We start from the raw sequence: 24511 nt of genomic DNA on the forward strand, positions 1-24511 counted from the left end.
GCCTCCTAGCTAGAAGACAAGTTTTGGTTCGGAAAAGTGGACCAAGAAAAGCCCACCATGGGATCTCATGATCGTGGCCCACTCATCGGATTGGTTTTATATTTTAGGTTTTGCTTATTGTTATTATTTAGAACATCGTGAACGCTTTAGATTTCCTCGTTTGATTTTTATTTTAGTTTACTTAATCGCCAAGTAATAGGTGTCGCACATGGTGCGAGTTTTTGGGTATAGGGTTCTCCCTATAAATAGGCACCCCTTGTAGTTCTTTTCATTCATTGAAGTTAATAAAAAAATTCCTGCTTTATTTTTCTGCTCTCTTCGTGAGTTGTGGAAGAATTCAAAAGTGGGTGTGAAGCCCTCCCTTTTCGAAGGGCTAACTACCGTGGTGCGAAGCCACATCGATCCCAATTCACCCCCATCTTCCATCATCTTTTTTTTCCATCTTCCCCCACCATCCATACTTCGAATTTGTCCTTTTGTTGCATCAGATTTCTTCATTGAAGCAGGTTTCCAGATTTCGGCCCGCAGGCGAGCTGAAACTTCGGCGGAGCACCACGCACAAACCGTACATCGGATCGAGCTGAAATTTGGAGGTTTTGGAGTCCATCCCTGGCCGACCAGGGCCAAGGTGGCCTTTTTCTGAATAGTGGGCCCCACACACGTGCGGCCGGGATCACACACACGTCCATCTGGACCATTGTTGCTGTCCACACGCGGGATCATCTTTTGGTTCAGGTTTTTATCTTCTTTTATCCTCTCATAGCCGTTTTTTTCATGAATCCTAACCCTATATTACATGATCCCTAATTGATTTGCCCCTTTTTATCACCTTAGGGTTCCTTGAATTGAAATTAGGGAATCCCTTGGATTAGGGACTGATTTTTATGCATGAGTAGTTGATTTTATTTCCCTTTGATATTGTTTGGTTTATAATTTTATTGGTCCAGTCCTAGCCTGTGTCGGCTTGGACCCGCATAGATTCCCCTTTAATTGAATGTTTGGATTTTCATGTGGGATGTGGAATTTGTGTGATTGTTTCTGAATTGGTGTGATCTAAGCCTGCAATCTTGCATATCATATTTAATTTTCCATGTCCTGCATCAAATTTGGTATCAGAGCCTAGGGTTCTTGTAGGGGAATTCACAACATATTTAGGGTTTAGTTTGAGTCCTTCATGCATTCAGTCCATCATATATAGCTGAATTTTAGTAACAGTGTGTAGTCTCCTTCATATAGAGTCTCGTAAGGTCATTTAGTTTTTAGACACATATAGTTGTCATAGAAGGTCTTTAGGTTGAGCAAGTCACTATATGCCCACATGTACGGGTTGCAGTTTCGGTTTGTACCCTACACTAAACATGGAACAATTGCAAGAGTCACTAAACAAGATATCTCAGACGTTGGAGTCTATGATTAAGCGCTTGAAAATGGACCAATGCTGTGAACAGCTTGATGTACGCATTACTCGACTAAAGACCATCGCTAGGACAAACCCCACCATTGGGGTAGATGTCCAATCTCAAGCAGGTGGCCTGGAGGATACACTAATGAATGGAGTTGGTCAAGGAATCAATTATGGGTGTGCACCCGGACACCCACCCCATGAGAGACATAAAGACCACTATTTTGAGGGGTACAACATGTGTGGCCTTGTGGCTGGAGAGAGTGCACCAGCGGCTAGTGTAGAGTTACCCACTGAGGCCATTCCGGTAATGGATGAGTTACGTGATATCTTTCCTAATGATCTACCGAATGAGTCTCCCCCTAGGAGGGATATAGAGCACACCAGAACATGGGACACCGTAATACCTACAACCGAGTTTACGTTGAATAATTTTATTGATAGGTTCACAGGTCTAAGTCCTCGTGAAGTCCTTACTGATTATAAACCTAGGAAACTTATTGATCTTGTCCCTATGTCACTGTCCCATAGGCCGTCAGAGTCTGCAGAGTCTTTTGCGCATCACATTCATTCATGGCATCAAGAAATCAGGCAGAAGATCATGACTAATAATGAACATTGCACATTTTCTACAGACCAATATAAATTTTTCAAAGGATTCAATATTGGGAACTCTGTGATGGTCTGCATCAGGCCCGAGTGGTATCCTTCGAGGGCCGTTCGTAAGTTACACGCGTGTAGCGCTGGACCCGTCAAAATTATAAAACGAAACGGTCTCAATGTGTATGAGGTAGATCTTCCACCTTTCATGGGAATTAGTTTCACATCCGATGTGGAGAATTTAGTTACTTTTCAGGGGACCACTGATACTTTGTTCGGCCCTTCGCCCACCCATCCTGATTCTCCATATTTATCCCTTGAACCATGGCCCATTCTCAACCCATTTTTCCAGCCTCTACGTCCCATACCTACCCGTCCCGACCCATTTTCTCAGCCTCTACCTCCCATATCTATCCTTCCTAACCCATATTTTCAGCCTCTACGTCCCATAACTACCCTTCCCGACCCATTTTCTCAACCTCTACCTCTAATACCCACTCTTTCTGACCTTTTTTTCCAGCCTCTACCTCCCATACCTACCTTTCTCGATCCATTTTCCCAACCTCTATGTTCCATACCTACCCGTCTTGACCCATTTTCTCAACCTCTACCTCCCATACCTATTCTTCCTGAGATTTTTTCTCAACCTCTCCCTCCCATACCTAACTTTCACACGCCCAGAGAGGAAATAGAGAATATCCAGGACCATCAGATAGTTTCAACGTCGGACGGCGGGTTTCAGAAGTACGTGGTTAAATGGAAGTCACGCCCAGCTTCAGGCAGCATGTGGCTCACTGAGGAGCTTCAGAGACTTGATCCTGACATCCTGAAGCGGTTCAGGAGTTTTATTTCTCCAGTGGCGAAATCTTTGCAGCCGGGGAGAATTGATGGGGACATCACAGGCACACGTGCACTCACGCCGCCCCCCCTACGCACGTACGTATGCAGAAGGAGGACCCCACCATCGATCTGGCTCGATGACGACGTCCAGAGAGGGCCTCCTAGCTAGAAGACAAGTTTTGGTTCAGAAAAGTGGCCCGACAGTCAAGAAAAGCCCACCATGGGATCTCATGATCGTGGCCCACTCATCGGATTGGTTTTATATTTTAGGTTTTGCTTATTGTTATTATTTAGAACATCGTGAACGCTTTAGATTTCCTCGTTTGATTTTTATTTTAGTTTACTTAATCGCCAAGTAATAGGTGTCGCACATGGTGCGAGTTTTTGGGTATAGGGTTCTCCCTATAAATAGGCACCCCTTGTAGTTCTTTTCATTCATTGAAGTTAATAAAAAATTCTTGCTTTATTTTTCTGCTCTCTTCGTGAGTTGTGGAAGAATTCAAAAGTGGGTGTGAAGCCCTCCCTTTTCGAAGGGCTAACTACCGTGGTGCGAAGCCACATCGATCCCAATTCACCCCCATCTTCCATCATCTTTTTTTCCATCTTCCCCCACCATCCGTACTTCGAATTTGTCCTTTTGTTGCATCAGATTTCTTCATTGAAGCAGGTTTCCAGATTTCGGCCCGCAGGCGAGCTGAAACTTCGGCGGAGCACCACGCACAAACCGTACATCGGATCGAGCTGAAATTTGGAGGTTTTGGAGTCCATCCTTGGCCGACCAGGGCCAAGGTGGCCTTTTTCTGAATAGTGGGCCCCACACACGTGCGGCCGGGATCACACACACGTCCATCTGGACCATTATTGTTGTCTACACGCGGGATCATCTTTTGGTTCAGGTTTTTATCCTCTTTTATCCTCTCATAGCCGTTTTTTCATGAATCCTAACCCTATATTACATGATCCCTAATTGATTTGCCCCTTTTTATCACCTTAGGGTTCCTTGAATTGAAATTAGGGAATCCCTTGGATTAGGGACTGATTTTTATGCATGAGTAGTTGATTTTATTTCCCTTTGATATTGTTTGGTTTATAATTTTATTGGTCCAGTCCTAGCCTGTGTCGGCTTGGACCCGCATAGATTCCCTTTAATTGAATGTTTGGATTTTCATGTGGGATGTGGAATTTGTGTGATTGTTTCTGAATTGGTGTGATCTAAGCCTGCTCCTTTCCGAGTTATGAAAACTTAATTGGGTGCGAAGCCCTCCCTTCTTCGAAGGGCTAATTACTGTGGTGCGAAACCACATCTATCCCGATTTGCTCCCATCTTCTACTATCCACCATTCTCATCTCCCACAATCATCTGTGCTACAAATCTATCCTTCATTACATCAGTTTTCCTCTCTTCAACAGGATTCCAGAATCTGGCCCTGCAGGAGAATTGAAACTTCGGCGGAGCACCACGCGCGGACTGGACCTTGGATCGGGCTAAAGCTTTGAGGGTGTGTGGCCCAACCTTGACCGACTAGACCCAAGAAGGCCTTTTTTGGGTTCGTGGGCCCTATGCACGTGTGGCCAACCATCAACGCACGTGCGTCAGACCCAACCTGTTGTCCACACGCGTGGGCTGGCCACGGGTTCTCTCTCCTCTCTTTCACTCTCTCACCTGATTTTCCTAACCCTAACCCTAGATTGCAATACTTACAGTTTATTTGCCCCTTTTCTAATCCTAGGGTTTTCTGAATTGAAATTGGTGAATCCCTTGGATTAGGGACTGATTGATGTGCATGTGTGGATGATTTTCACTTTCCTTTGAATATCATTTGGTTAATAATTTTTATTGATTCAGCCCTAGCATGTGTAGGCCTGGACTCGCATAGATTCCCCTTGTTTGAATGTTTGAACTTTCGTGTGGGATGTGGAAATCTTATGTGCATGTTTTTGAATTAATTTTATCTAAAGCCTGAAATCTTGCATATCATATTTAATTTTCATGTCCTGCATCAAATTTGGTTCCAGAGCCTAGGGTTCTTGTAGGAGAATGCATTGCATGCTTAGGGTTTAATTTATTTGTGTCCATTATCATTAAGTAACTTCATATAGAGTTGTTTAGAGGTCCATAATTTCTGATATAGGCTGCTGAAATTTCTGCTATCAGAAAATCCGCATCTCTTTGCTGGATTTTCTATTGACAGATTTTTTGGACAGATAGGTTGCTGGAAATTGAGTAGTATTGTGTCGTTTTCTCCATATAGAGTCCTATAGGAGCATTTAGTCCTATCTAAGTGCATATAGTCGTAGTAGAAGGTCCTTAGATTGAGTTAGTAGTTGTATGCCCACACGTACGGGTAGAGTTGGGCATGTTGGACCCGATCTGGTGGATTCGACCCGATCCGAACAAATCCGATCAGACGGCTTGGATTGGTCAAGTTCGCAGGATCAGGCAGATCTGACTGTTAATCGGATCGGGTTCGGGTCAATGTCAATTCGGATCGGACCGATCCAAAATCCGATCCAATTGGATCCGATCCGCTTCAATTCGGACCAGACCGGATGTATTAACTAATAATTTACTATTTTACCCCTCACCGATATATATATATATATATATATATATATATATATATCATTTTACCCTTTTTAAAGTTTTAACCCTACTCGTCCCTATCTACCCGCACGGCCGTGCCCGAACACGCCGAACCCTAAATCCCCCAAAACCCTCTCGTCTCTACCCGAACGCCGGCCACTCCCGATCTTAATCCGGCCATTCAGACTCGTTTATCAGGTAGGAGGACCCACTTGGCCACTATTTATTTATTTATTTATGTTAGGAGAGTGGCTCGTCGGTCAGCCATGGTCGCTGCCTGCTTGTGGTCCGGCCACCCTGGATCGTCGGCCATCCATGGCCACTGCCCAATTGAGCTTTAGGGGTTAGTCGGGTTTGTGAATCTAAAAATTGGGCTGATCTGATACTCAGATGGACCACACCCTGAATCGTCGGCTAGCCCGGCCCTCTCATGTTAGCAGAGCTTTCCTTTGATTCAGATTTTTTCCTTGCAACTTTTAAAAATTTCAATTGAAGTTGAGGAAACCCGCTCCTTTAGTGCTTTTGATCCTGCTACACAGAGGATTTTGTGGGACCCCCTACCCAAATGATGCATAGAATCCCTGCTTGAATTTTGTTTCCGTTGGATTCTTTCGTTTTTATACTGTTTGTGCTTGTTCACCTCATTGATTTGTGATCTTTATCAGAAGCCTATTTTGATTTTTATTGACTCTAAATATTGTTATGTATTCATTTGACTGACTATTTCCTGTTTGCATTTCATTGATTTGCGATCATCTCGACTCTTAAAAAAAAAAACTCCATTTATAGTATGTAGCAAACATGAAGGATTTGCTGGAATAATTCTATCATTGAACATTCACCCTTACACATTGGAGAAATTGTATGATCCTCGACCCGAGGATATGCTCGAGGCTTTTAGTTTGTACAAATCGGGCCCTTAGTTCAGTTATTTGGACTTGTTGTGTGTTGCTTACCTAGCATTGGTGGACCATACACCAGAAATCTCACTACCAATCTTGGGGCCTTTCTTTGCAGAATGTGGAATATAACTCTACTTTTCTTTTTCTTGGTTTCATATTGCATTGCCCAATCCAAACCTTGCCCAATCCGATCCGACTCGGTTTTCCTGACCGAGTCGGACTCGGATCGGTTTAGGCTAGCAGGGGTTTGGATCGGTCCAAGTTAGATGACCCGGACTTGGTCCCGGATTGAATTGAGTTCGGGTTGGGCGTTGTAGAATCCGGACCGAGTCGAGTTGGACCCAATCTGATCTGACTCGGTCCGATGCCCAGCTATATATATGGGTCGTGGTTTTGGCTTGCACCCTACACTAAACATGGAGCAATTGCGAGTCAATGAACATGCTGACCCAGTAGTTTGAGTCTTTGGGTAGGCGCTTGAAACAATGTATGGACCAACACTTTGAACAACTTGATTTGTGCATTACCCAACTAGAGACCTCCGCCAAGGCAAACCACACCATTGGGGAAGATGCTCAATCTCAGGCAGTTGGTCTAGAGGATAGACCAAGGAATGGAGGTGGCCAAGGAATCGGTTATGGGCGCGCACCAGTGCACCCACCCCGTGAGGGACATCATGACCACTATGACCCTGATGCGCAACTTCTCAAAAGAGTTAGAGTAGACGCCCCCACATTTGATGGCCACTTGGACACTAAAGCTTTTCAAGATTGGTTGGTAGACATGGACCACCTTTTTGAGTGGTACAGCATGTACGACCTTGTGGCTAGAGAGAGTGCACTAGAAGCTAGTGTAGACTTACCCATTGATGTTATTCCGGTAGTGGATGAGTTTCGTGATGTATTTCCTGATGATCTACAGGATGAGTTTCCCCCTATGAGGGATACAACACACCAGAACGCGGGACACCGTACTACCTATAGCCAAGTTTACGTTTAATAGTTCTGTCGATAAATCCACAGGTCCAAGTCCTTTTGAAGTCGTTACTGGTTATAAACGTAGGAAACCCATTGCTCTTGTCCCTATGTCAGTCCCCTAGGCCGTCAGAGTCTGCAGAGTCTTTTGCTCATCACATTCATTCATGGCATCAAGAAATCAGGCAGAAGATCATGACTAGTAATGAACATTACATACTTTCTGTAGGCCAACATAAACATTTCAAGGAATTCAATGTAAGAGACTCTGTGATAGTTCGCATCAGGCCAGAGCGGTACCCTCAGGGAGCCGTTCATAAATTACACGCGCGTAACATTGGACCAATCAAAATTATAAAACGAAACGGCCTCAATACGTATGTGGTAGATCTTCCACCTTCCATGGGAATTAGTTCCACATTCAATGTGGAAGATCTAGTTGCATTTCAGGGGACCACTGATACATTGTTCAGCGTATCACCTAACCATCTTGATTCCCTAGACCTTTCCCTTGATCCATGGCCCCCCTCCTGACCCATCTCTCCAACCTCTACGTCCCATACCTACCCGTCCTGACCCATTTTCCCAGCCTCTACCTCCCATATCTATCAGTCCTGACCCATCTTCCCAGCTACTACGTCCCATACTTACCTCTCTCGACCCCTTTTCCCAGCCTCTACCTCCCATACCTACCCATCCCGACCCATTTTTCCAGCCTCTACCTCCCATACCTACCCGTCCTGACTTATCTTCTCAGCTACTATGTCCCATACCTACTGTAACGCCCTGAAAATCGGGGGTCGAGTAAAAGTCCAACTCCCGAGTTCCAACGCATCACTTATGCAACATATTTAATGATGATTAAATGTTGTCTGTATTAGTGCATAAAACATGAATAAGATTAAGCCAAATCAGCAAAACATAATCCAGGGACAATTGCAATACGCAAGCGGAAGACTAACTCAAATATGTATAACTCTACAAATCAGTATAAGTCCCCAAAGTATGTATGCATTGCCAGGTCAATAATTACATGTATTGTTTCAAAATACAAAATGTCAAAAATGTAATAGTCCACTACAAGTATAACCCTGAAGCCCCGTCGATTCAGAACGGTCTACGAGAACCCGCCTGAATACTGCATATATGAGAATGCCTCCTCATCGTCCTCAAAGTCCGGCTCCGCCTCGCAGGCTACGCCATCATCTGAACCTACAACAGGGTTTGGTTGGTGTTTAAGACACCGTCCCGTAACGTGGGAGTGAGTGATCAACTCAGTGGAACAATAAAGCAAAGGTTAACATGTTATCAATTCAGTCAAGCAGTAATGATAAAGCAATACAATCGAACATCCCTAGATACTCTGATTAATGCAGGAATGGTATGAATAAATGACGCCTGCACTCCCTTAGCGATCTTCATCTAACGGTCGCGCATGTCAGTCACTTCTTCGTGCTCTCTACACATCGCCAAACGACACATGCAATGTGGTGCATGAATATGATTACCAAGTTCTTATTAGTCCTTTTCATACAGCAGGATTGAGAAGCTAAGGTACCTCCCTTATATCAATTCCCAAACAATGATCCATTCTAGGGTCGTCGGTCCTGGCAATTCTCGTAATTGCAGTTCTAGGTCACTGCAAAGGGCTCATCACCTTATCAGTGCAGGCCTAGTGTACTCTTGTTGCTACGTAAGGGCTCGTCGCCTCTACGCAGTCTTAGCGTATGCTCGAGGTCACTACAAATGGCTCGTCACCTTATTAGTGTAGGCTCAGTGTAGGCTGACAGCTCGAATACAGTGTCCTATACCACCGTATTCGTCTCACGAAACTGTGTTGCTCACTGGATACTACGGGGAGGCTCATCACCCCAGCGTAGGCCGACAGCTCGACCACGGTGTCCCATACCACCATGCCCGGCTCATGAGTCTTAGCTGATCGAGGTACCAAGGTTCAAAGGGTTTTCACTGGTGAGTTTGGTACTTTAGATTCAAGCAGTAGCGTCCATACATGGTGAACATACATCGGGTCAATCAGTTTACTTAACGAGCTCGACTAGTACGAGCGCACGTTGAGTTAATCGACATGAAGTGCGTAAGCACTCCGTGTGGCCTAACCACTGCCAACATCCCAAGTACGGCTCGGATTCATCGATCACGTCCTATGTGGCGAAATCAACTTCAGCTACCTATTTAATGCATGGTACCGATTGCCTGGACTATTCTGTAGTCCCAAACACACTCAATTATAACAGATAATCATACAAGCTAATCAGAACAGTAACGGATCAACAATTCCAATCATACAAGCATGTGAGCATTTGATGGATTTCAACTTAAACATGAATTTACACATGCAGTGTCTAAGTAAAACCGACAAAGAATATAAGTTACATGGAGGAAATCATATACATCGTTAAGGTAGTTGAGAATCTCTTCTCAACGCCTATATAAAGTACGGATTATTACACACTTGTTCATTCAGATATTTCTACAAACGCTTAGACTACATATTCCAACATACATGACGTATGTTGGTGACAGCACGTATTAGGGCAAATCCTTTCACTAAGGAATTGTCACGTATACCTCAACCATATGTCTACAACAGTTAATCATGGCAAAAGCATATCCAGAATCCATACTCATACAAACATTTCAACAAACACAAGAATACATTATATTTAACATAGTTCATATATATGTGTAAAGTGCGAGAACAACGTGTCTAAGCATGTGATGACAATTCAAGTCAGTCATAAATCATCAACTGGCATTGAAAGCCTTGAAAACCATAACCTAAACATTTATAGTCCGCACCTTTCGCCGGTAGACTTGTAGCGAACTCAATTTTAAAAGTTAAGTCTTGTCTACGGCACCATAATAACTTATAACAGGGAATAGGTTAGCTAATTCATCTATTATGCTAGTCGGAAACCCTAAGACAAGTTAGGGTTAGGTTTTCTTACCCAAGTACGGAGTCGGAATCGCCTGTATAGCGATACAGGAATGGCGGTTGAGTGCGTGGAATAGCGGGATCGGATCCTAGGACGAATCACCAACTCTCACTCTCACTTTCTCTCTTTTCCCTTCTCTTTTCTCTTCTCTCTCTCCTAGGGTTTCTCAAATTCGTATGAGATGAGAGAGAGAGGGTTTAAGGTCTTTATATAGGCCCAGGATTGATGGGAATGGCCCCAGGGCCAAGGTATACTTAGGTCATATCCAAATACGGACTGTTCTAGTCCAACGGAGCACTTCCGGTGGCCCCTTTTCTGCGCGTGGTTGGACTTAAGCTCCCTGACCATGGATCTAGGTCAGGTTGAGTTTTCGTTCCGATCGGGTTTGCAGATCAACCGTGGCGGACCAGTTTCAATTCAACGGTCACGGTCACTCGATCAGGGCCACAAGTACATCGACATGTGTGGGACATTTTCCCTGATCCGAGAGTGTATTTGGGTCAGATTCTGACGGTCTGAATCCTTATATTTGACCCGCAAACGACACGACTCAGATTACTTAAATTCAGATTTTTATTTCTAAATATTTTCACGTTTTTCACACACTTCGCTCCGGGTTCAAGTTGTGCATTTCTAGACACAATTAAGACTTGATTTCCGTGGGGGTTGTCAAGTCCAGTAATGTGGTCATAACTGTATAGTTTTGCGGTTATCGGATTTTCCACGTGCAGTCCAGGTCCGATACGAAGTTTCAAGATGCTCCCGAGAGTAACGGGGTTTAGGGATGGATTCTAGATTTTAGGGTAATGTAGCGTCAATGATACTGCACGTTTTAGGTCTTGCAGATCATATTTAAAGTGATTAGTGCTAATTTCACAAGTACTCTAATTTAGTACTTAATAATATTAACCTAATTTCTAAAGGTTTTGGTCCTGGGTGATTTCTGCCTGAGGTAGTTCTCGGGTCCTTGTACGGATTTTTCCGAGACGTTACACCTACCCTTCCCGACCCATTTTCTCAGCCTCTACCTCCCATACTTAACCTTCCCACACCTAGAGAGGACATAAAAGATATTCTGGACCATCAGATAATATCAACGTCGGACGGCGGGTTTCAGAAGTTCTTGGTTAAGTGGAAGTCATGTTCAGCTTCAGACAATACGTGGCTCGATGAGGAGGAGCTTCAGAGACTTGATCCTTACATCCTGGAGCGGTTCAGAAGTTTTATTTTGCCAGTAGCGAAATCTTTATAGCCAGGGAGAGTTGATGGAGACATTACGTGTGCACGCACACGCACGCCACCCCCTTACGTACGTACGCAAGGAGGGCCCCATCGTCGATCTTGATTGATGATGACATCCAGGGAGGGCCTTTTAGCTAGAAGACTGAGTTTTGGTTCGTTGGAGTGGGCCCGGTAGTCAAGTAAAGCTCATCATTGGATCTCATGATCGTGACCCACTAGTCGGATTAATCTCATATTTTAGGTTTTGCTTATTAATGTTATTTAGAGTATCACAGACACTTTAGATTTCTTTGATTAGTTTTTATTTTGGTTTGCTTCATCGCCAAGTAATAGGTTGCGCACATGGCGCGAGTTTTGGGGTATAGGGTTTTCTTATAAATAAGCACCCCTTGTAGTTTTTTTTTTTTTTTTTTTAAATGTAGATTAATAAAAATTGTTGCATTTTCCTGCTCCTTTCCGTGTTATGAAAACCTAATTGGGTGCGAAGCCCTCCCTTCTTCGAAGGGCTAACTACTGTGGTGCGAAGCTACATCTATCCTGATTCGCTCCCATCTTCTACCATCCACCCTTCTCATCTCCCGCAATCATCTGCGCTACAAATTTGTCCTTCATTGCATCAATTTTCCTCTCTTCAACTGGATTCCAGAATCTAAGGTATCCCGTATCGGTATCAGTTGGCGTAACGGTGCCCTCCAATACCGATACAGATACGAGGGTGTAACGGCGATACGGGGGCGTAACGGCCCGTAACGGTGCAATTTTTTTTTTTTTTTTGCCAAAAAAATATGGATTAAATCCGGAATATTCTAAGCATTCCAAATATGCATTCATTTATAAATTGGAACATGTTTATAGTGGTGTAACGGTCCACTCTTTGGTGAGAACTTGTATCGGACTGTCTGATGAATTTATGAACCAGATAACCTGAATTTGACTACAAAATTCATATATTTAATTTTCTAAATATCTAATTTATATACTTAACAATTTGATATCATTTCTCCCAATAGTTCTTTAAAAAAATGAAATTAAATTCCGGTAGATGGCGTTGCCAATTTGGGGTTGACTTGGAGGACCAATCCATGCCCCAAATCAACATCAAATTTATGTAATTTATTGGCATTATCCCACTTATGAATTGGTGGACATTTATTGGATAGTGAATCATGAAAAAAATCAGAAGGCCCTATTTTAAAAAATAAGAGTCCACAAATTAACAATTAAAACTATTCAAACAATTTGATTTTGGCATTGTGAGTTAACAATTACAGTCCATAATTTAATTGGTAAATTTTAAGTTAATACATATGTGTGTACAATTTTTTAAGGGCCCGAATTAGGTGGGACTCGGATCGTGAAGTGTAGCCCACGAGTGTCAAAGTTTTTTGGGCCCCACCCGTGATGAATGTGTTATATCCACACCGTCCATCCATTTTGCCAAATAATTTTAGGGCATAGGCCCAAAAATGAGGCAGATCCAAAGCTCAGGTGGACCGTATCATAAAAACAACAATAATTAAACGTCCACCATTAAAAATTTATTGGGGGCTACAAAAGTTTTAGATCAAGCTGACATGTGTGTTTTCCCTTCATCCATGTCAGTGTCACCCTATTAATAGGTTAGATGGAAAATAAACATTACAGTGGACCCTAAGAAATTTTGAAGGTATTGGAAAAAAAATAGGTAAATCTAGATCTAGAAGGACCACTAGTGGGCCAGGCGGGCCACCTCGATATATTTGTATATCCATGCTGTCAATCCATTTTGCCAACTCATTTTAAGGCATGGTCCAAAAATTCAGGTATATTTAAATCTTCAGTGGACCACTAGTGAGCATGCCTTTAAAAGTGGGGCCCACCTCAATGCATTTGTTGTATACCCATGTGGTCCATCCTTTTTGCCCGCTTATTTCAGGGCATGGACCAAAAAATGAGGCTGATCCAAATCTTAGGTGGATCACAAAATGGGCGTTAAGAAGATTTTAACGGTGGGCATTCAATCCCAACTGCGTGGTCCAATTGAGATTTTGATCCCTTCATTTCAAGGATCATGCTTTAAAATAAACTTGAAAAATTATGAATGGAATGGATTTACCATACATAAATCAAGGTGGGCCCCACCCCACATAATAAAATAGTGAGTGTGCACTATGCAGCGTGCACTGTAGATTATAAAAAAAAAAAAAGAAGAAAACTTCACAGCCACGCCATTCCGTTCGTTTTTTCTGGAAAAAGAAAAGAAGAGGGAAATGAAAAGAAAAGAGGGAAATAAGAGAGGGGTCTGAATCGAGAGAGAGAGAGAGAAGAAGAAGAAGAAGAAGAAGAAGAAGAAGAAGAAGGGCAGCAACTGCTGCAGCCGCAGCAACGCCGCAGCCCCATGATAAGAAGAAGAAGAAAAGAGAAAAAAAAAGTATGCTTTTTTTTTTTTTTTTTTTCCATTTTTCTTTAGGGTTATAAACTGTAACGTTTGTTACGGTACTCTAACGGCCGTTATGAACCCAAAAAACAGAGGTGCCCCATTTCGGGGCCGAATTGCGTAACGGTTGATGCCGTTACTGTTACATATCGGGCCATTACGGCCGAAGCGTAATCGATTTGGGATACCTTACCAGAATCTGGCCCTGCTAGACGGTTAAAACTTTGGCGGAGGGTGTGTGGCCCAACCCTGACCAACCAGACCCAAGAAAGCCTTTTTTGGGTTCGTGGGCCCCACGCACGTGCAGCCAACCATTAGCACATGTGCGTCAAACCCAACCTGCTGTCCACACGCGTGGGCTGGCCATGAGTTCTCTCTCTCCTCTCTTTCACTCCTCTCTCACCTGATTTCCCTAACCCTAACCCTAGATTTCAATACTTCCAATTTATTTGCCAATTTTCTAATCCTAGGGTTTTCTAAATTGAAATTGGTGAATCCCTTGGATTAGGGACTGATTGTTGTGCATGTGTGGATGATTTTCACTTTCCTTTGAATATCGTTTGGTTAATAATTTTTATTGATTCAGCCCTAGCATGTGTAGGCCTAGACCCGCACAGATTCCCCTTATTTGAATGTTTGAACTTCCGTGTGGGATGTGGAAATCTTATGTGCATGTTTTTGAATTAGTTTGATCTAAAGCCTGAAATCTTGTATATCATATTTAATTTTCATGTCCTGCATTAGAATGTGTGTACTCACCTTTCAGGAAACAAAAAAAAAAAACATGCTGCTTTCATTTCAAAAGCAACTCTCATTCCTCTCTCCCCATAATGTCCAAAGAATAGCCAACAGACAGCCTTCAAGTTACCATAGATTGCTTCCCTAGGTCCACACTGTGCCAGGCCATAAAGAGGTCTCCAATAGAAGCTGGCATTGACCAGGACAAATTTAAGGACCTTAGGACGTCCTTCCCCACTTCCTGCATGAATGGACAGTGCACAAAGAGGTGATCGACTGGTTCCGTGCTCCTCGTACACGATAGGCAGATATTAGGAATGATATTCACCCGCTCCTCATACACAATGGGAATGGAGAACCAACATGTGCGTGGTACTTGCTCAATACAAAATACAACATAAGTTTATCAAGGGGACCCTGGCAATATTGTCATTGATACATGGGATTTGTTGCGATAAACCAAATGTTTTGTATTGGACCATTGGTGCCATTTGATATCAACAATATTGGCTGATATCATATAAACATTTAACACTGACGGGGAGAGAGTATCTCCTTCATCTGCCTTTCCCTTAAGAATTCGGGAAGTCAACAGGTTTTAGGCCAATTAGCCTCATTGGAAGTATCCATAAAATCGTCGCCGAAGTGCTCACTTGCCACATGAAGCGTAAGATACCAAAACTAATCTCCCTATTCCAAGGTTCTTTTATTAAAGAAGGGAAAATCCAATGGGATTCTCTTGTCCAATGAATGCATTCATTTGAGGAAGATGGTGTTGGCAGGAGGTTGCAAAGTTGACATGGAATCAGCATATGATCATGTTGGGTGGACTTCCTGATATGCATGATGAGCCTTTGGATCTCAAGAATGATGTGGCTGAATTAATGAATGTGTGTCATCGGCATCATTATTGGTTCTTTTAAATGGTTCTTTGGTCGGATTCTTTTCTAGTTCAAGGGGATTTAAGCAAGGGGATCCTCTATCCTTGTTTCTCTTTATTCATTGTGGAAGCCCTTAGCAAGATGTTCCTCAAGGCAGAGGAGTGTGGTATTCTCAATGGGTTTCACATCAGTGTATCATCCTTTTCCATATCTCTGTTGCAATTTGCTGATGATACTTTGGTTATGCAGGATTCTTCCTCAGATCAGGTCCTGAATCTCAAGGGTATTCTTGTTTTGAAGCAGAGCAAGCTTAAAGGTGAATCATATCTGCCAGTGTATTGTGTACCTGTTTAAGATTCCAGTGTTAGTGGCAAGGAAATTTAAGAAAATTCAGTGGGATTTCTTGTGCGAAGGGGTTTAGAAGCAGAAATTCCACCCAGTCAGTTGGAAGTTCAGAAGTTGAAGACCAAAGGAGGCCTAAGCTTGGGTTGTATAAGAGAAAGGTACTGGAGCTTTCTGCGTAAACAGTAGTGGAGACTTGAAGCAGAAAAGTCAACCTTGTGTAGAAGAGTCATTCTTGAAAAGATAGGATCCTCCAATGGGATTCCAGGTGTAACAAAGTGTGGCATTGGGATTGAACTTGTGGAAAAACATCAGCAGTATGGGGTATGCATTGAAACTCTGGGGTCATACATCACAAACGGGAACCAGCTTCAAAGTCAACAGGGGGGCAGTGTGTTTTTAGGAAGATGAATGGATCAGCTAATGTACCACTGGGTGTCGCTTTTCCACAATTATACAGGGTGGTGTCTACCAGAAATGTGACTGTGATGGAATACTATGAACACATTGAGGGAAATTTGGTTTGGAGCATCACTTTCCGGAGGAATCTATGGGATAATGAGGCATTGCAGTTTCTGGAGCTTATGTGCATTTTAGATTGTGTTTCAGTCTGTAGCTCCAAGTGGTAGACAGTCAACTCTTCCCCATTCAAACAGAAAAACTGAGTCAGATGATACCTGTATCTGAATCAGTTCAGAGAGTCAAAATCACCCCCCTTTTCTTCTTCTTCTTCTTCTTCTTCTTCTTCTTCTTCTTTTATTTATTGTTATTATTATTATTATTATTATTATTTTTTTTTTTGGGAAAACAACATCCCTCCCAGAGTGGAAGCTTGTCTTGGATAGCTGTCAAAGGCAAAATTCTCATTCCGAACCATCTTAAAAGTAGGGATTTAGCCCCTCTAATGGATGTGTTATGTGCAAGCAGGATGAAGAATCTGCCTTTTCATCCAGTGCCCGGCTGCCTATACACGGGTGTGACTTTTTTGATATATTTGGAGTAGCTTGGCTGATCAGGGAAAACCTGGGGAGATATTTGAAAGTTTGGCAAATGCCATTCCAAACAAGAGGGAAGATTCTTTGGTAGTTGCTCTCATTTGCATTATGTGGGGAAAATTGGAATGGAAACAAGAGAAGTTTAAAGGAAGAAACCAATCCGGTGCAGGAACTGTTTGAAAAGATGAAAAATAGCATCACTATTTAGGCCCTGAACCACAGGTCTTTAGAGGCATATCAGCATCAGATCTTTGCAGGGGTTGAAAGTCTGTGGTGATGGATCTGTGGTGATGGGTAAACCAGCCAAAAAGTCTTTAGACAGATGGTTGCAAAGTTGGAAGGTGCATGGAAGCTTAATTTCAATGGGGCTTCTTTCTGGAATCTGAGTCCTTCAGGTAATTAGGATTTTCTATTTTTATTTATTTGTTTTACTTTTGTTTTTTAGTTGGGTGTGTGTGGAAGCTCTTAGGATTCGCAACCAGTTGTGCATTAGGCAGGTTATCGTAGAAGGGGATTCAGCTAATGTTATTAAATGGGATCAGAATGCGGGGCCTCTTCTGCAGGCTTTAGGATGTATCTTTAACGAATCAAGTTATCTTGGCTTTAGGTTAAACTATAGTTGCATGAAGTGTAAAGCGACGTGGCAAAACATTCAGGTGTGGAAATGGGGAAGCGTCTGTTTCAAAATGTAAATAAGTTAAATAGGTGGGAAGTAGGTGCAAGAGCGAGAGTCCAAAGCACTATCTGAAGCGGGAGCTGCATTTAGTCAGAAGGATTCTGCAAACAAAGGTTTTATTGTTTTCCCACATTGGCAGGGAAGCCAACTCCATAGCTGTTGAGCTGGCCAAGGCTGGTCTGTTGGTCACTCTCTATGTATTGGGGATTGCATTGCCCTTCTTTAGCTTTTAATTTAAATTCTCATTATCTTTGATTGAGGGGAGGGAGATATCAATACCATCGGCTGATATTATCGTTATGGTTGGCCAACGATACGATACTCTGTGGAATTTGCTCAGAAATGAAAAAAAGGGAATACGTTGTATCGTGCGATATATTGCACGATATCGTAGATATCACAGGTATATCGCAATGTATCGTAAATTTTCTAATGATTTTATACACAATATCGCCGATATTTGTTAATATCAACGATATCCTAGCCACCTACTGCGGAATCTTTATGTAGCCAGCTACCTCCAATATTCGAAAGGAGGCATTGTTTTCAGCGGTATGAGGCAAAATCCTCTCTACTACCCAACAGATTCGAGATATATAGATCTCTCTTACCTACAGATCTATATCAGGTAGTTGCGACCGGATTTGGTGGGCCAAACGCCGAGCACGCTAGATCACCCCCCCCCCCCCTTGTTTTTTCCTTTCGTAGAGAAATTCTCTAAAAAAACCAGATTCTTGCCAAGGTTTTGGGGATTTTGGTAGGGATTTGGAAAATTTATGGAATTCGAGCAAGATTTTTGGGGCTTTCAAACCGATTCAAAATCGCAGCACCTTCCAGAGCTTGCGGAGAAGAATACGAGTCGGGAGGGTTTCGTCAACTCTCTCCTTATCTAAGGAGTGGATTTAGTGCGTCTTTGGTGTATTTAGGATAGTGAATCCCTTGCAGTGGGTCCCACGATGTATATATTTTATATCCATTCCGTCCATACATTTGTACATATTCATTTAGGTCATGAGACAAAGAATGAGGCAAATCCAATGCTCAAGTGGACCACGTGACATAAAACAGTGGGGATTGAACGCTTACCATAGGAAAACTTCTTGAGTGCCATAGAAGTTTTCGATCACACTGATATTTGTGTTTTCTCTTAGTCCATATCTCCCTGGACTTATGAACAGGCTGGATCACAAATAAACATTATGATGGGCCCTAGGAATGTTTAAAGTTTCAACGGTGGGTGTCACTGTACCTGTTGTTTCATGTGGTGGGGTCCACTTGAGCTTTGAATCGGCCTCATTCTTTGGTCGATGCCCCAAAATGATCTCTCCATGATCTCTCCAAATGGATGGATGGTGTGGATACAACACCTACATCATGGTGGGGCCCATAGTCAGGGTCCCACTTACATCGCTCGCTCGTTGTGCAGTGCGGACTGAGAGTGGATTAGTTTTTACCTTGGGAACAGCTTAGTGGGTGTTACCCTAACTGTGTGGGGCCCATCTTGATGTATTTTTTATATATCCATGCCATCCATATGTTTTTCCATCTTATTTTAGGATGTGATACCAAACTCAAAGAAGATCCAAATCTCAGATGGACCATACCACTAGAAACAATGATTTGGATCTGCATAATTTTTGGAACCCCGTCCTTTAATGGACCATACCAAACCTATGCGGGCCCCACTATGATTTTTGTGATGAATCCGCCTCATCCATCCGTTTTTCATGATCATTTTAGGACATGCGGCCAAAACTAAGACAAATCTAAGAGTCAAGTGAGCTATACGAGAGGGAAAACTGGGGAAAGAAATTCCTACCGTTGAAACCTTTCTGGGCCATAAAAGTTTTGGATTAATATGATATTTCTATTTTCCATTCATCCAGATCTTCTTGACATTATCAACAGGTTGGATTGCAAATAAACATTACAAAAACCTTACAATGGGCCCTTTGGATTTTTTAATGGGGAGGCACTCAATCACTACTGTTTCTTGTGGTGTGGTCCGTCTGAGATTTGGATATGCATAATTTTTGTTATCCCATCCTAAAATGGGCTGGAAAAATGGATGGACAACGTTGATATACAACACATCATCAAGGTGGGCCCTATGGTAGGGGTAACACCCACTAAGTTGTTACCCGGGTAACTCCTAATTCGCGCCCCTGTTTTGGGGACGCTAATTGCGTAGTGCTATGTGGGCCTCGCATGATATATGTGTTTTATCCAAGCTGTCCATCTATTTTTCCATATTAGTATAGAGCATGAGGTCAAAAACGAGGGAGATCCAAATCTCAAGTGGACCACATCACAAGAAGACAGTGGTGATTGAATGTCCACCATTAAAAACTTCCCAGGACTGACTATGATGTTTATTTGTCATCCAACATGTTGATTAGGTCATAGACACCTAGATGAACAGAAAACACAAATATCAACTTAATCTAAAACTTTCGTGGCCCTAAGAAGTTTTTAATGGTGAGTGTTCAATCACCACTCTTTCCTATGGTGTGGTCCATATGAGATTTGGATCTGCCTCATTTTTAGGCTCATGCCATAAAATAGTCTGGAAAAATGGATGGATGGCGTGGATAGAACACGCACATCATGGTGGGGCGCACAAAGCATTGTCTGTAGCTACCTCGCTAGGAAATCCAGGCAATTGGCGTCCTTGTTTTGGTGGATCCCTAACTATGGGGCCCATTGCAATGCATGTGCCTTACATCCACCCATCTATCCATTTTTAAAGCTCATTTTCGGGCATGATCCCAAAAATGAAGCAGGTCCAGTTCTTAGGTGGACCACAACACTGTTAACAGTAGTGATTGAATCCCCACCATTAAAACTTCATGGGGTCCACCGGAATTTTTATTTGCCATCCAACCTGTTGGTAAGATCACAAAGACCTATGAAAGAGACCTCACAAATATCAGCTTGATCCAAAGCTTTTGTGGCCCATGAAAAGTTTGTAATGGTTGATTACCATTGTTTCCTATATTATGGTCCACCTAAAAAAATTATTAAAACAATAATTTCTTTTTATATCTTTTGAGATTTTTCCCACTGTAAATCTCACCTTTTACCCACCGACTTTTCAGAACCACCCAAACTTTACTTTCCATAACTAAACCAATATCTTTTTATTGGACGAGAATACCCCTGCAATACAAACCCATTTTTTGAAATCCTCTCCCCTCGATACGAGAATACCCTACCACCAAAACCCATTTTCTCAAATCTTCTCTCCCTTTAATATGAGAATACTATACCACCAAAAACCTATTTTCTCAAATCTTCTCTCCTCTTCATACGAGAATACCCTACCACTGGAAAGTAAAGTTTGGGTAGTATTGAAAAGCCGGTGCGTAAAAGGTGAGATATACAGTGGGAAAAATCTCTATCTTTTTCTATTGAATGCGTTGGTTCTGTTTTCATACATGTCTTGATACATTTATAAATGTTATGCATCATATTTGAATATAGTTGCCTTGGTTCAATTAGACAACGCATAGCTTAGGACCCTATACAAAAGAAACCTATGCACTTCTTTTTTGAGATTTTATGATTTAAAAGTGTGTATTAAGGTATTTTTTTAATAATCCCTGAAGTTTCATTGAAAAATTCAACCATGTCCCCAATGTTTCCCCATGTTTCTCAAAAAGTGCAATAAATTACGCGATACAAACGATATATCCTGTGCGATAACCGATACATATCTGTATCCCAAGGTTGCGATACACTGCGCGATACCGATATTTCGAACATTGTGAAGGACATTGTTTGTTTGTCGGAAGGAGGGAGAGATTTTAGACATTGTTTGTTTGTGTTTCTATGTATATGCAATTATTTTCTTATAATATTGAATGTGCTATTTATCAGCCGTAGCCCTCCTTGTTCACAACCATTAAGTTTTGGGTTTGCCACATAGATATAATTGTTACAAGTCTTGACTGACGTACAATGGCTCTATTGATTATATTGACCACATACAATTGTGATAACTGCCATGGTCTTCCAAGTAGCAAGTTTTGATGGTGAACCTGTTTTACAGGTCATTGTTAGCATTGTTGGTCTTCTTTTCGTTGGGAAGTTGCTAGAGCCAATATGGGGTCCCAGGGAGTTCTTGAAGTTTATCTTCGTGGTTAATTTTTTAACTTCGGTTTGCATCTTCATCACCGCTATAACATTGTACTACATAACAAGGCAGGAAAGCTTCCTGTAAGTATTCCTATCCTAACATCCATACCATCTCTAAGAAGGATTATTAACTTCCAGTGTTGTTAATTTTGCTTCTGTTTTGGCAGTTATACACCTCTTTCTGGCTTCCATGGGATCCTTTTGGGGTTCCTAGTTGGCATTAAGCAAATTATACCCGATCAGGAGTTGGGTGTATTGAAGATTAAAGTGAAGGTGCGATAGAGGCAATGTTTTATCCAACTCCCAGTGCTCTCAGAGCACTATAAGTTACAGTGCTCCTAGTTGCATTGGGACACTTGACAGTCCAGTCCATTGATCCATGCTGTTCGCTAGGTCCAGCACACTTTACACTTTTCATGGGCTGACATCTAAACATCACCCTGATCTGAAAACTATTGACCATTTGATCAATGGCCTTTAATATGGACTGTCAAGACCATTTACACAAACAATTTGATCATCTATTTGTTAGGTCCCATCATGAATTGCTTATGATTCTAAAGAATCATGTTTGTTAGGCAATCATAACCATCTCATCCATGGATTGGAAAAAGGATGCTATAGAAAAAGCCAGATCAATGTTGGACTGGACCATATGATCGGCGCAATTTTTGCATGGTAGCCCACAAAATGTTTTCTGGACTTGATGGAAAGTTCAGGTCAATCTATTGGACTGTCCAAGTAAATCAATGCAACTAGGAGCACTATAAGTTAGTGCTCTGGGAGCACTGGAGCATTTCTCTTTTTCTTTTGCTTTGATTTTAAATATACTTGCATCTCACAAGAATTTGGCTGACACAATCTTCTTTGTTCCTTTCGGATCTTTGGCAGTGGATTCCATCCCTTGTTGTGTTGGTATCAATAGCTATAAGCTTCTTTAGAGCAGAATCGGCATCTTACCTTCCAACTTTAATATTTGGCACCTACATGAGTTGGATTTACCTGCGTTATCTCCAAAGGAAACCTGAAACAAACCTCAAGGGTGACCCAAGTGATGAGTTTGCCTTCTCGACCTTCTTCCCTGAATTTTTGCGGTAATATGCATACCCTCTTCATCCATTTCTTTCATTTGAGGAAATCAATAACATTATCATCCCTATCTTTGTTCTTGAGGAAGCTTCTTGCCATTGGGATTTGCAGGCCAATTATCGATCCCATTGCATCTATATTTGATCGGATGCTTTGCAGCAGATCTGAAAATTTCAATGAAGCCAGGGGTAATACTTTGGGAGCTACTCCATTGCCTGGTTCGGACCCTATTGAGGCATCCAGGAGGAGGTACATCTCTTAGTATCTTGACATCATACCTTTAATTTGATTCATGCATTTCTTTAGGGTGTGTTTTGATTTGGTAAAAACCTTGGTCGGCTATGCAAAGGAAATCGGTTTCCTTTGATGTGACAGTTTCTTCCCTTTGTGACACACATACAAAAAAGGTGGAAATCAATTTCCTTTTCCTAATTATTCCTCAAAGGTGACTAAAACCTTTTCCTTTCTAAGACCCTTTGATGTGACGTTTTAAATGACAAATTGTTGTCATTGTTAGACTTCTCCTTTGTTTGGTAGATTTCCCATGCAAATTCTTGGTGCAAAACAAACAAGTGAAAGGTATTTTCTTTCCATTGAGCTGATATCATCTTTATGACAGCTTAGGACAACATGGTAATTCTCCTTTTCCTTTCCATAGCTAAGGTATCACCCAATCTAAACATGCATATATGCCATGTGGTTCTTGAGTTTTTTTGCAGTTGTATACTGCCTGTGTTTTGTTTCTTCTTTTGATTCTAATGTTTTCTTCTTCTTCTTCTTCTTTTTTTATTTATTTTTATTTATTTTTAAATTAATTAAATTGAGATGTAAACTAGTACAGTAATTTTCAAGATTCTATGTGCAATCAACTTCTCTTTTTCTTTCAGTGGTGGTTTATGCATTCTCATGACAAGTAACTCAAGGATCCATATTGAATGGTTCCAGACATGGTACATATGATGGGTTGGAATCTACTTGATGATATCTTAAAACCGAAAGATCAAAAATTTTGTTTTTGAAGGTGGATTTTGCTTTAATCTGTTCTTTGCTTTGTAAGGTATTAGTGCGATTATGTACAACTAGTTAGTCAACTAACCTTGTTTTCCTTTTATGTTCTTATCACTGATGCAAAAAGCTTTGTTCAATAGATGATATATCATGAATGGGTTGACTAAAGCTCAACAGCTCCTGCTTGAAATTTTTTATTTTTATTTTTTAATTATTATTATTATTATTTGATATGGCTACATGACGTTATTTTACGATGGGAATACTAATTGCACACTGACTCTTCACTCAGCAGTTTTAATGAGACACATGTCAGATGTCTACAAGATCTGGACAACTCATCTGGCATGCCCACCATGTATAAGCCATCACCAGATATCGTACTGGTTCAGTGATGCCAAATGCTCGACTGGAGGAACAGTTTTAATGAGACACATCTCAGATGTCTACAAGATCTGGACAACTCATCTGGCATGCCCACGATATATAAGCCATCACCAGAAATCATACTGGTTCAGTGATGCTAAAGGCTCGACTGGAGGAAAGAAATGATGACCACCCAGTTTTTGAGCATGGCTCGAGTGCGTTTTGGCCAACCGTACGTTAGCATTCCTATTATTTGAGTACATCTTTCCCTTTTCTTCCCTAAAACATGTCAAACCTAGATACTTCAAAATAAGTATCTATCCATGCTTTACCCTGTTCGATGCTTCAAAATGAGTGCAAAA

At 41.8% G+C, this 24511-nt stretch overlaps 1 protein-coding gene across 10 annotated transcripts in view; it reads left to right on the plus strand.

Moving 5' to 3' along the window:
- Positions 1-24511, plus strand: part of LOC131227138 (rhomboid-like protein 19) — a 77789-nt gene that overhangs the window by 38519 nt on the left and 14759 nt on the right. For 8 of the 10 annotated variants that reach the window (XM_058222860.1, XM_058222858.1, XM_058222859.1 and 5 more), the window contains 4 exons: positions 21601-21767; positions 21854-21959; positions 22578-22780; positions 22887-23024. In XM_058222860.1, the coding sequence (XP_058078843.1) occupies positions 21601-21767; positions 21854-21959; positions 22578-22780; positions 22887-23024 (614 nt within the window). Of the gene's footprint in view, positions 1-21600; positions 21768-21853; positions 21960-22577; positions 22781-22886; positions 23025-24078; positions 24382-24511 lie in introns of all 10 variants that reach the window. The other 2 variants (XR_009162076.1, XR_009162077.1) reach the window with 1 other exon arrangement.

Source organism: Magnolia sinica, chromosome 15 (assembly GCF_029962835.1).
Source record: "Magnolia sinica isolate HGM2019 chromosome 15, MsV1, whole genome shotgun sequence".
Lineage (NCBI taxonomy): Eukaryota > Viridiplantae > Streptophyta > Magnoliopsida > Magnoliales > Magnoliaceae > Magnolia > Magnolia sinica.